Raw genomic sequence first — 13130 nt, forward strand, 5'->3', positions numbered from 1 at the left:
TTACTCGTACAATCTTTATGAAGCTCGCCCCTCTCTCGCTAAAATTGAAAAAAGTCATTACTTTTCTAGGGTATCGCTTTTGTATGTGCTTTTGTATATCAAGACATTTGGATGCCATAATGAATATCTGAACATTTTCTATTTTTATATTCATATCAATCAGAAAGCAAACATAAGAATGAATTTTAAGAAATGTTGTAAGTAAGGCAAGTAGTACAAGTTGTAGGGTATCTGCTAGTCGGGCATCTTCTGCTCAGCCAGCTTATTTGTTTTTTTTTTTTTAATGTTGGTTTTACATATATTTGAGTGTAATTTTGGAACAAGTGTTGCTGCTTGCAACAACAGCAGCAGCCGCAGTTGCAGCAGCAGCAGCAGAAGAAGAAGCAGAAAAAAGCGTCAGCAGCAGCAGCAGAAGAAGAAGAAGAAGCAGCAGCAGCAGCTGCCAACTGCAGCAATTTGACTGTGCCTAAGCCTCTTTCTCTGACTGTTGACCTCTCTGGCAATGGGCACGATTACGGCAACGGATTCAAATTTCTCTGGCCCTTGGCCATGCAATTCCACGCCACAGTAGCAGAGGGAGCAGGGAGCAGGGGCAGGGGCAGGGAGCGAGGAGATGGGGGGGGGGGGGGGGGCGCAATGGAGCGAAAATGAGCAAAATACAAATTAAGTTGTGCAATTGAAAATTGTACTTAGCGCGGCAATACCCTGTAAACAATGAACGAAGAGTGTGCGTGGCTAAAAGTTGGGCAGAAATTGCCATGAAATATTGTCTTTAAATCAAGTTGAAATTTTTTCAACTTCGACAAGCTTAAATTAAGAATTTATTTAAAGGAAATTTCAAATTTAAGAATTTATTTAAAGTAAATTTCTACTTATCAATTTATTAAAAGAAAATTTCTAAATGGAAGAACCAAATGCAGAAATGTTGCGCATCTATTTTTAATGCTTAATTCAAGTGTTTGCCTTAAGCACAAAATACTTATAACAAGAATTTGCACACTTGAATTAAGCATTAAATATATAAAATAAAATATAAATTAAATATTACTGCATTTCAGTCTTGTATTTAATTAAGTGTTAAGTAAGTGTAGGAAAATGTTCTTAATATAATTAAATTAAGAATATTCTAAATATAATAGAACAGTGTAAATTCTACACATAAATTTTATATAAGAGTTTATTATTCCTTGTTTCTCTGAGTGTATATTCTTGTACTTTTCAACTTGACTTGTTTTCTTTTCAGTTCTGCAAATTGTTCTATCGTAATTGCTTCACTAGCTGTTAGTCCGCTTTTTATAGGGTATAACCTAGTCGTGCCTGTGTGTTACTCAGTTCTAAAACTGTTTCAATGATAGTCGCTTTCATTTGGCATGCAAAGTTGTAAAGGGTATGCCGTAGTCGTACTTCTCTATAACTATAAAGTTCTGTGCTCCTTTTAGGAATTGCAATAATCTTGTAAAAGATATAAATATAAATATAGCAGTTCGACTAGAGCATACCCTTAACAACATTTAATTATATAAAATAGGTATATATATATGGTATATATGCTTTCATCTGTAAATATATAATATTTTTGGTATATAACCCTATATTACCCATCTAAATTATCTACCGTAATTAAAACAAATTCCTTGCTCTATTCTCAAAAGTATTTGCCAATCAGCGCAAGTTATACCCTGTATCAAGTGCCGTGTGTATTTTGTTCGTCAATTATCTAATTTATTATTTTAAAGTACCACGCTTATCAGCATTATCTAACTGCAATTCATAAAGTTTCTATTGCATTTAATTATCCAATTAAAAAAATTTGTATTTACAGGGTGTCATCATACGCGAGGTGGACGACGGCGTGCGCTGCGAGCAATGCAAAACAGAATGTCCCGGTTTTGCGGCACACGATTGGAGGTGAGTTCTAGATAAAATATGGACTGTTATTTTAAGTTATGTCTGGCGATTAAACCTGAAATATCGGCGATACATGTCAGAAGTATCCAACTAAAGTCCATTTTTTGTCGTTCAATATGAGTAACCATTTTTATTTACTATTCAAAAGTTATTTAATTTATTTATTACCCATTTTTAAACATAAAAAAAAGACAAATTCCAATTGCTTTCAATTCGGCTGCCACAATATTCCGTCGCGCACTGTAAAAGCTTATCAGAAGCTTTGTGCGCGCCTGCTTTGTTAAACTGCCGCCAGGTGGCGTGCGCGCTGCCTTGCACTTGTCTCTCAATCTACGTTAGCCGCAAATTCGATCAAATCAATATAATTTTAGCGCATTTCCTCTTACAACCCCCCTCCCCCTTGCTAGCCCCGCCCACCTACGGCTGTCCTCTGCTGGGATTAATAAATAATGCGTCAGCGTTGCCAAGAAAAAAGGCAGGAAAATGTCTGCCAGCGATAAAACGTTTGCCAAATATTTTGAACATAAAATGTGAAAATAAAAACAAACCGTTAAATTTAAACCGCAAAAACCAAAAACCAAAGGCGGGCATATCTTTGGGCCAAAAATACGCTTAAATGTGATTAATTAATTGGCATTTATTTATGTTTTATGCGTCATTTAAAGCGCATTTAATTGCAGTGCGTAAGTAAATAGAAAATGCAGATTCAAATGCAAATGAGAATGCATAATGCCAATTGAAACTGGAAACGGGCGCCGTTTTGCCAATTGGGAAAAACACTTAACGGTCAAACCGGGCGCAGGCCGCAAATTCAAATTACGCCATTAATTTGTAAAATTAGTTTGTCTGTCGGTTGCGTTCGCCTTTTGTCTAACTGCGGTTTTTCGTTGTTGTTGTTTGCATTTTCATATTGACGCTGGCCGTGCGCCAATTGCGCAGCACGAGGGGGGAAAGGGTGTCCAAGGGGAGGGGTAAAGGCAGACGTAAGCGCAACTTCTGCCAGATATGCGGGGCGTATGCGCGTTTTTTGCTCGATTCGATTTGCATGCGTGTGTGTGTGCGTGTGTATGTCCGTATGTGTGTGTGTGCGCTTTGCTATAATTCAGTTGTTTTTGTTTTCTTTTTTTGTTTTATTGTGCCTTGTTTTTATAGCGCTCTGTTTGACTTTAATGGTAAAAAAACGTTGGGCATAAATTATAATTGAAAAAAATTCAAAATATCATGCGCGTATATATATAATCGTATATATAATCATGTGAATAGCCTGACAAATAAATGCTGCGGCATTTTATAATTATTTTGTTGAACGTTAATTAGCTCGTTGAAATTGGACATTAAAATTGTTAACACATTGCTGGAAATTAAATAGAAAAATCTTTAAAAATTTACAAATAATAAAATTAAGTTGTCAGCGCCAAAAAAGACTTGAATTTTTTAAAAAATATTCAGCGAATGTTTTTGAATAAATATAAAAATTAATTTGCAAGCTCCAAAAGATTTCTGACTTTTAATAAATATTAGGAACATATTTGAAAATGCATTCCAACAGAAATTAAAAATCCTTTCTCTTAATTCTTAATTCCTCCTCAGCTCAAGAGAATATCTCAATATCTCCCCACTGCAATATTTGCCTCATCATCTTCCCATAATAAATTCAGCATGACAAACAGTTTTTTTTTGTTTTGTGTTGCTTGCAAATGCTCATAGGGGGCGTTACGTGATAACCCGCTGAGTGCGATCGTTCATTCCCCCCTCCATGCATTCGTCTGCACCGATTGGTTGCTTCACTTGCTGCAACGGTAATTAAAGTGCTTGCGCAGACCTTGACTTGCTTCTTCTTGTTTATTCTGCTCCGCACAATTACGCTCGCTGCTCTCTAAAAGCTTTGGCCTTAAATTGATTCCGATTGCGCCAATAAAAGCTGAAGCTTGCCTCAGCGCTTCCATTGAATTGTTGCAATTGCGCTGAGCTTTGGGGTTCAGCTTAAGTTCAAGTTAAAAGGCAATGTTTGCAGTTTTTGTTGTTGTTTTCTTCACTTAGGGCCTGAGCTTGAGCAATGAACGGAGCCGAGGCTGACATTGAATTGCAAAACTGCGAGCACAACGGACTGACGAAGTGCCGAATTGACAGACTAACTGACAGACGACTCGTGTTTACACTTGGCCTATTAAGCTTTTTATTTTATGCAGCCGACGTTGTCTAACGGCGCTTCGTGCTTAGCTTTTGAGTTTTCGCAGCAGCGCTGACGCGCCTCTGCCTCTCTTCTGCCGCCAACAGACGCCTTGCTTTGACTCACGCTCAATTCCAGGCTTAGTTTTTGTTTTTAGTTGTTTTGCAGCACTTGTGCGTTGCCCACGCGATCAGTCGGCGAATTCGCAAAGTTAGTTAATGAGCAGCAGCTAATTGGCGGCTGCAGGTGTATAAAGTTAACCGAAACCAAACGAAACTCAACTTCAACTCGAATTTCGGTAACCGAAAACAGGCAGAGCGAGCGATTGAGAGCCGCTTTTTGCTATACGTGATCCAAATTCAACTCGCGCTCTCGCTCTCTCTCGCAGTCAGACGTCAATGCAAGTGAGAGAGCAATTGTGTGCGTGTGTGTGTCTGTGTGCTTGGCTTATCAGTATCTGTCACACGCATTATATATGACCGCTATAGATAGCTGTCAACTGCTGTCATTGTTTACATTTTAAACTCGCGAGCTCAGTTGTTGTCGCGCTCTTTACACAGCAGCAGCAACAGCAAAATACAAAAAAAAAACAGCTAAAGTTTATGCAAGATGCAGTTGAAAATGCAGCCCGCGTCACGTGATGTGTTTGAGGTGCAGCCAGTGTTGGTCAAGAAACAGCCAAAGTTTCCCACACGCGAACGTCACATGGCCATCAGACGCAAGAAGTCTGCCGCTCTGACGTTAGCACTGACGACACCTGGCGGCTGCGACGACAAACAGTTGACCGAGCGGTAAGTGCCAAACGATATTCATCGCATCTGCTCGCGAGCTGTCAAAAATCATTTTTGGACATTTCTACTATTCGTCCAGAAATCACGTAATTGGTTTGCGACAAGTTTTTTTCTTCTTCTTTTCTGTAAATTTGTAAATTAATTCCGTAGATCGTTAATGATAATTTGCGAATGTTTTCACGTTCCCGAATCGCTAATCGCTAATCCAACTATGGCTAATGGGCAGCGTATAAGCTGCGGCCACAGGCGTAATTTATGAGTTATTGTCCGATAATTATTGGCGAATGAATTTCGCTGCCAATTCGAAAAGTATTTTAATTGATCATCAATCTTTTGGCAATCGTCGAAAAGGGTGGCGAAAAACATGAAAGATTGAATATAAATTTTGCTTTGATTTTGGTTGATGTTTGGCGCATGTTTTGCATCATTTCGCACTCATTTCTTCTTATTTTCATGTTTATTGGTGATATTATTCATTTGGGGGGTGTCGAAAACGTATTATTGAAGTTTCAAGGTTATCAAATAGTTCCTGGAGAGCGCATGGCAGATTTCTACTTGTGTGAGTGTTGGAAAGCGTACTAAACTGACTCAATCTGTGAAGGCATGTCAAATAATTCGTATGGAGGGTGCGTAAAATAGGTTCCAGAGTGCTGTATGGTGAGTTTAAGAGTTGTTAGTGTTGGAAAGTGTGATAAGCTGACTTAATCTGCTAACGCATGTCAAATAAATCGAATGTTAGTGTTGGAAAAGGTGCTAAACTTTACTAAATCGTCTGGAGGGTGCATCAAATAGATTCTAGAGGGCGTATTGCAGAGTTCTAGTTTGGGCAGTGTTGGAAAACGTACCAAGCTCATGCAATCTGTGAACGCTTGTCAAATAAATCGTATGGAGGGTGTATGAAATAGAGCCTAGAGGTTGCATTGCAAGTTCTAGTTTTGCCAGTGTTGGTAAATGTACGAAACTGACGCAATCTGTGAACGCATGTCAAATAAATCGTATGGCTCAATTCGAAAAGCTTTCCTCTTTCGTAATCGCACTCTCGAGAGCGCCTTCGCCCAGGGAGAGACGTGCCCCCATTGAACCCAATTAGTTCGGTCGTCTCGTGAAGCAAATTAATGACCAGGCGTGAGTTAGAACCCGAAAAAATAACACACATAATAATACATTTAACGGCAATATGCGCAAATATGTTCAAACATGCTGAAAGCTGGCAAATGATATTTTACTTGGAACTAGAATAAACACAAGAATTGCGCTGTCTGAACATGTGATGTTTTCACAAATCAAGTCAAAAATATGTGAGGTGGAATGGGGAGGGAATAGGGGTGAAGGGAGGTAAAATGTATAAAAACATTAGCTACCTTTTAGAGGCTACACGCAGTCGTGTAGCAGCTACCTGTACAGGCACATTATCTAATGTTAAATAATGGCCTTAATGGCAGACCAAAACAGACTCATTTTTCGGCGCAAGCGACGCAGCGCCAAATGTATCTGCAAGATACATGTATCTAATGTGCCTACAAGTACGTAGCTGTATGTAACACAGTGGAAAGACGGCTGTAATTAAAAGCGGCAAATGACAGGCACATGCATCATAGACATAGACAGGTAAATAAACAAACCAAATGAACCCACATGAATCTTTTCCAAATGTTCTCTCTGTGTGTGTGTGTGTGTATCGGTGTTTATGGTCCGTAAGATCTATTGATAGATGGCTTTTGTAATAAACATATTGGTCTGGCCGAAATATATATGTATATATATATTTATCTGTGCAAAAAGTGATCTATAGTTGGTCAAGTCCAAGGTTCATCAATTTGAAAAGTTCCACAGTTTAAATAGTATTTGGTTTATATTTACAATTCTCCTGGAATAATACTATACAAATATGTTTAACTGAGCTATTTATAAAGCCTTATATACCCAAATGTATTTACCATCTGCATTATTTTAGGCATTATATGTTTTTCTGTTTCTTTTTTTTTATGGATAATATCGTAGAGCCATATTTAAAATATAAACAAAGCATGCGAATATGTTAAATGGGAACAAATACAAAAATTAAATCTTTTTATATATAATTGCTGAAGGTATTGCTAACTTTTTACCATCTGCTTATTCTGGGCAACATGCGAGTGAATTTATAATATGGAAAGTTTTGCTAAACATTTTCTTACTATTTTTGACACAATTTTAAGACTTTGAGTTCGGAGAATAAAATATAAAAAGGGAACGATCTATTGATTACAGAGATTATACAGAGCTCGATAGAAGAGTTTTCTTAGGTGTAAAGCAATGAGACCTCAGGGTGGAATCTAAGACAAGTTTAGGTACGTAATATTGTCTATATATAAAAAAAAAAATGTATTTTTGATAATACATAATACAACTTTTTATTCAATAGGCAATTTAATATATCTATTTGTCAAAAAAACAAATAGTCAAAATAATTAGTTTTAATAATTTAATACCTATAATATTTAAAAAAATATATCAGGGCAGTAAATTGAAAGAATTATCACTGATTCGATTCGCGGTTCGAAGCAACTTCATAAATTTCGTATTGCTTCGTAAATCTAGTTTTCCACATTCTTGAAACAAGTTTTTGCTTTAAAACTTTGTCACATCTATTCAATTCAATTAAACAATTACATTCTTAATTTACAATTGCGCGCTTGTTCTACTGAAAATATTGCAAGTCATAAATATTTTCATACAAAATGCGCGCTACATTAGTTTTTTAATCAAAGTTTATTAAATTAAATAAAAGTCAATATAAATCTAATATTTGGGGTTCAAGCTATTTATGCTTTGTAGCTCTAAATTTGTTTGATATTGAACCACACCACTTTTTGTTTTTCTTGGCCAACTGTTTTGGTTATAATTTCGATTCATAATAAATAAAGTTAACTGGAACTCCGGGCTTGAACCAGCTTAAATCAAAATCAGTTTACAGTCGTAATATATATGTATATGTTAGAGACGGGATGATTTGTACTCTGCAGCTTATTTCGTAAGTTAGTCAGTCAATCAGTCAACCAGTCAGTCAGTCAGTCAATCAGTCAATCAGTCAGTCAGTCAGTCAATCAATCAACCAGTCAGTCAGTCAGTCAGTCAATCAGTCAATCAATCAGTCAATCAATCAGTCAATCAATCAGTCAGTTAATCAGTCAATCAATCAGTCAATCAGTCAGTCAGCCAGTCAGTCAGTCAATTAGACAGTCTGTCAATCAGTCACTCATTCAATCAGTCAACACAATTAATTTTATATATGTATAGAGATATAAGCATAGTCGTGGCGTTTCGAACTCGTGACTTTATTAAGGAAAGAAGAAATCACTTTCTAATCACATTTAAAATCACATTTTCCATCACACTTTCAATCACAATTTAAATCACATTTTAAGTCAAGCCATATCCGCGTTTGCACGCAATATTTATTGCCTCTTGGTATCATCATTTTTTGCTTAGCCATTTTATTGCTTGTTGTTGTTGTTGTTGCTATTTTATTTATTTATTTACTTATTTTTTCTGCGATGCAGCGCCAACTTTTTCCGGCATTTAAGCATTAAAGCAGCCCCCATTCCCCATCAATTAATCAGCTGCGTCGCCAAAGTCACGTTTTGCATTTCGTAATCGAATATGAATACGTACTCGCATAATGTTACCTGATACAGATACCTAGATAAAGACATATTTATATACATTTATATATAGGTGTATTTGTGGGCCATTTAATGGAGCTGCTTATCAAGCTGATGGACAAGCCGGAGACGGCGGCAGCTGCTTGTGGCAGTGGCACCTTCTTGGCCAGGTCCTGCTCTTAATAATGCATGCAATTTGTAAGGCGTGCCGGCCTCTAATTAAGAGGGCTCTAACTGGGGGAGGGTGAGGGGGGGGGTTGGAGCCTGATCACATCATCAATCTAAAGTACACCTACGTCCAGGCAGCAGTTGGTAGTTGGCTCGCTGACATGGCTCATATAGTTTGCCCCGCCTCTGGCCCCAGTCACCCTTGCCAATTGAGACCAATTAATCATTTATGTTTACAGCGATTTGTGCATTAAAACAAAATCTCATAAATTACGCCACACCTCCCCCCACCCCCGCCTGCCCCCCTGTCCACTTGGCCAAAAGCAAGCAATGAATCTCTAGCTTTTCGCTGATGATGATCAACAGGGAGGAGGTTGGCATGGGCGGCGACTGGGGTGGGCGAGGCGACCTTTGCTGGCGTCACAGCCAAAATGTAGCTGCGAAATGAGTTGTTCATCAGAGAGAGAGAGAGAGAGAGAGAGAGAGAGAGGGGGGGGGGGGTATAGATATATATGCGTGCGCTGTCCGTCAGAGATGCAGAGAGACTCTTGAGGGTCTGTTGACTTTTCGGGCGCGTACGCCATGAATGAAAGCACTTGGCCAAAACAATCAACACTCATTGCCATGCCCCCCCCCCCCTCCCAGCCACGCCTCACACCCCCACCCCCCTGCGACACCCTACCCCATGCACGTTTGTATATTTCTTGTGCAAATATACAAATTTACCAAAGTGGCCGCAAAGTGAGCTAGCAAAAATTTAAGAAAACATAATGAATAATATGTATTCAAGCCGAAGCACGCATACTCTTTATAATTTCAGCAGGGCTGCATTTAACAAAAATGAACTAGTTCGGTTCACTGTTTGAACCTTTGCTGCCTTTGGGGTCGGTTCGTGAACCTGCAGCATGAAATAAAAATAAAATATATATATATGTATAAATTATTCTCAAATTTCAATAGTACTTCACACAATATATGATGTACTAGCTGATATTACCCGGCCTTGTCCAGCCCTGGTTTTTTGGTTGCAACATTAGGCTTCAATTTTCCACGCTTTTTCCACCTACCTTTGCCTTCTCAGACTGAGTTTAGGAATTGGAATCAACGTTCAACGAGCATTAGAAACCCCAGCTGAAGAAGAGTTATTAGACTAAACACAGTAGCATTTGCTTTTCATTTAATATATATTTTAGTATAGTAGTTATAGTTTTAAATTTTTAAACAGTTATCTAGTTATTTTACAAGAGGGGATGCGGGATGATGATGGACGCAGGCTCAGTACCCACCGTTATCGATTAGTTAAATTAATCGGTTGGCTAATGTGTTTCGCCTGCACTTCGATTATATTTTTTTCGATCATTTATTATCATGCCAACTCAAAGCGGGCGATAGCTGAGATTCATCAAGAAGCAACAAAATTATGATTATGTATATACATATATATATATATATAAACTCACTTGATCAAGAAATGGGGAACATTTTGGGAACATTGAAGCGCCGCGTGCAACCAGTTAATATATGAAAGTAAAGAACTCTGTGCCGTACCACATCGAGGAATTTGTTTCAAGCTTATGACGACGCTTGCTTCATTCAATATATATTATAACTAGCTGGCATTGCCCGGCCTTGCGCGGTCCAAGCTTGTCGCTACCTGCTGAAGTCTAGTCAAACGAACTTCAACTCTCCAGTCAATTTCTATCAAGAATTTTGGAGTCAACATTTTGGACCTGAACGTAGTCTCAGCATAGTTGCCTTTTCTTAACATTCCAAAAATTACTAGTTTTACAAATTTTAAGTTTCTCCCGTTATTGACAAGCAGCATGCAATGCGACGAAGGACTGGGAAGCACTTTGCCCTGGTGTCATAAATGTTGTGTCTGGAGTGTAATTTTCTGTTGCCTTTTTAGCATATTTATAGGTCTCGGCGTTGCGATTGGTTTGACGCGACAATATGAATACACACTTTTTTAATAGTTTTATAACCGTTACCGTTATATAAATATATATATTAAATGTGTGCAAGAAGCCAAGTAAAGCGGATCGGATCGATGGACTTTATCGTATAGTGAAGATAACATTTTTTCATATGCAATATATCTTAACTAAAATTTGCTTTTCACAGTTTTATCGGGCGACTATATCATATAGCTCTATTATGGGAAGAATTCGTTTGCGGCTGACATTTTGTAAGGCAAAGTTTTCTGTTTGGTAAAACATCAAAAAGCCCCACAATTGCTCAAGATTTTATACCTAAGATCGCAGATATAATAATAAAAATAGACTTTTTACAATTTCAATATGCCCCACCCGGCCACATTCAGCTTACAGGGTATGCGGCTGGCTGCTGTCGCAAGCGCAATCACATTGTTGCACATGCCGCACGCGGTTAGTGTATGCGGCAAAGGCAACTGGGCAGCGATTCGGGCAACATTCAATGGCATCATAATATTTTTACGGGCCATTTGCGTTATCTTTATGGATTTTGTATAGCCGCTGACAATGTGGGGTAAACCCCCCTTTCCGCACCGCCCCCCCTCTGTGCTCCATGGACAGCAAGTAAAACATTTCAATTGGCCGCTTAGCTACTTTGTTTATAAATAAACGTAATTTGTTGCATGTGGTAATCAAAGCAAGCAACTTGTCGCAGCCACTGTGATAAATGTGGCCACAGTTGGCCGCTTCCGACTGTGACCTTGGCCGGCTTTTCTCCAGCTGCTGCTGCTGCCAGCGGAAGCGTGGCATGCCACATGCCTGGTCTACAATCCAGCTAATAAATGCAGCGCCCGCTGGCCATTAATTATGCCCGGCCACCAAAATGCAGCTCGCATAGCCAAACGGGAGCATTTGTGGCACAACTCGAACTCGAACTCGACTCGACTCCACTTTGGGGCAGCCAAGCGCATTACCTGTTGACTCATTAGCCGCCAACTGGCAGTGCGGTTCTCACACGTTTCTGCGTCGCGTTAATGAAGAATCGCCATGAAAACGATAACGAGTCGCGAATGCTCGACCGGAAGATGCCCTGTACCCAGGCAAGCTATACAACATTTCGTATATACGAGTAGCTATATTCCAAATTTTGTGTCTAGCATTTGCTATCTAAGAGTTTTCCTTAAAAATCGATATAATCTAATAATCGATAGTTATCGATATTTATCGATTTCGATGGGAAGAAAGACGCGTGCCATAGGAGAGCCTACATTGAAAATGTGGTGTACCTTTCTCTTATAAAAAAACTCTGCAAATCGATACTTATCGATTATTGGGAAATGGGGGAGCTATCGATAATCCAAAATATCTACAAATGATCTACACGTGCCATAGCAGAAGCTTAATTCTAAATTTAGTCCTTCCCGCTCACGCAATCTACGAGATTTCCTCAAAGAAAATGCTAAATCTTTATCGATTCTTTTTATTTAGAGGCAATGTAAAAATATCGATTAATATAAATTAACTTAAAATGCATTCCAAATTATAAATAACTTTTAAAGCATCTGAGATGGACGCGTTTATGCTCATGGCAAGGCGAACAGAAGGAGAGGCAGACACAGACAGTCAGAAGAATAGACAGACCTGGCCAAAACGACTCGACTGTTGATGCTGGTCAGGAATATATATGCCTCATAAATACCCCATAACGCCAAAAAAGTCATCTACTGCCCGTTACAAACATTACTATGCAACCAATATACCCACATTAGGGCATTTTTCAAGGGTGCTGGGTATATTAAAACCCTAACGCATTCGCATTGCTAATAAGCGGTTGCGGCTGCAGCACAAAATGCAGCCCCATCTGCAGGCAGACGCAGCAGCAGCAGCAGCAGAAGCCGCCGCTAACACCACGGGCAAGTGCCATATCATTATCGCTGCTCGCTGCCGGCGTCGCTGCCACGCTCCCACTCGCACTCTCTCTTCAAGGCACGCTCTTTGGCCGTCTCCCACGATGCGTTGTTCTCGCTTGGCTTTCTTTTCTGTGGGAGCTTCGTTTATGCTACGCTTCGGCTGCGACGGCGTCGTTCGGCGTCGCCGCCGACGACAACAAACACAGCGTGGCGCAGCAGACCAGACCAGGCGACGACGACGACGACGCCGACGCAGAGTTCAGTTAGGATTGAATTGTGTAACGGTGCGGTTGGTCGTTCTCGCAGCGCCCCTTCAACTCGCTACGCAAACGCGCGCGTTTATCGCGCGACTATTTCGGCGCGGCTTTTAACGTTTCTATTTGGTTTTTTTCTCCCTTCGGGCCGTCCGTTGACTCAAAGACAAAATAAATTCAAAAAATTAAGATAAAATAAATGTAATTAATTTGAAAACATGCTGTTTGTGACGTCTGTGCGGGTTATTTTCACGGCTGCTCAAGTTCAAGTGCTCACAAATTCACAAATTGGCCAACTCATATTTTTGTTGCCGTCGAATGTTCACAAACAAAATGCCAATTGCTGCTGCC

At 39.4% G+C, this 13130-nt stretch overlaps 1 protein-coding gene and 1 long non-coding RNA gene across 4 annotated transcripts in view; both read left to right on the top strand.

The window, feature by feature from the left end:
* Positions 1 to 13130, top strand: part of Lmpt (Limpet) — a 77407-nt gene that overhangs the window by 24736 nt on the left and 39541 nt on the right. Inside the window, exon 2 of one of the 2 annotated variants that reach the window (XM_064688377.1) lies at positions 1823 to 1908. In XM_064688377.1, coding sequence (XP_064544447.1) covers positions 1823 to 1908 — 86 coding nt within the window. Of the gene's footprint in view, positions 1 to 1822; positions 1909 to 4672; positions 4870 to 13130 lie in introns of those variants that run through there. The other variant, XM_064688375.1, reaches the window with a different exon arrangement.
* On the top strand, positions 10066 to 10980 carry LOC135432606 (uncharacterized). Of its 2 annotated transcripts, none has more exons than XR_010436933.1 (2): positions 10066 to 10748; positions 10806 to 10980. It is a non-coding gene; the product is annotated as an uncharacterized LOC135432606 (long non-coding RNA). The 2 variants fall into 2 exon arrangements; XR_010436934.1 differs by having other exon boundaries at positions 10066 to 10743.

The sequence above is a fragment of the Drosophila montana genome, unplaced genomic scaffold (genome assembly GCF_035044405.1).
Source record: "Drosophila montana isolate Dmon_TW-CO22-7 unplaced genomic scaffold, ASM3504440v1 contig_3207_1, whole genome shotgun sequence".
Taxonomy (NCBI): Eukaryota; Metazoa; Arthropoda; class Insecta; order Diptera; family Drosophilidae; genus Drosophila; species Drosophila montana.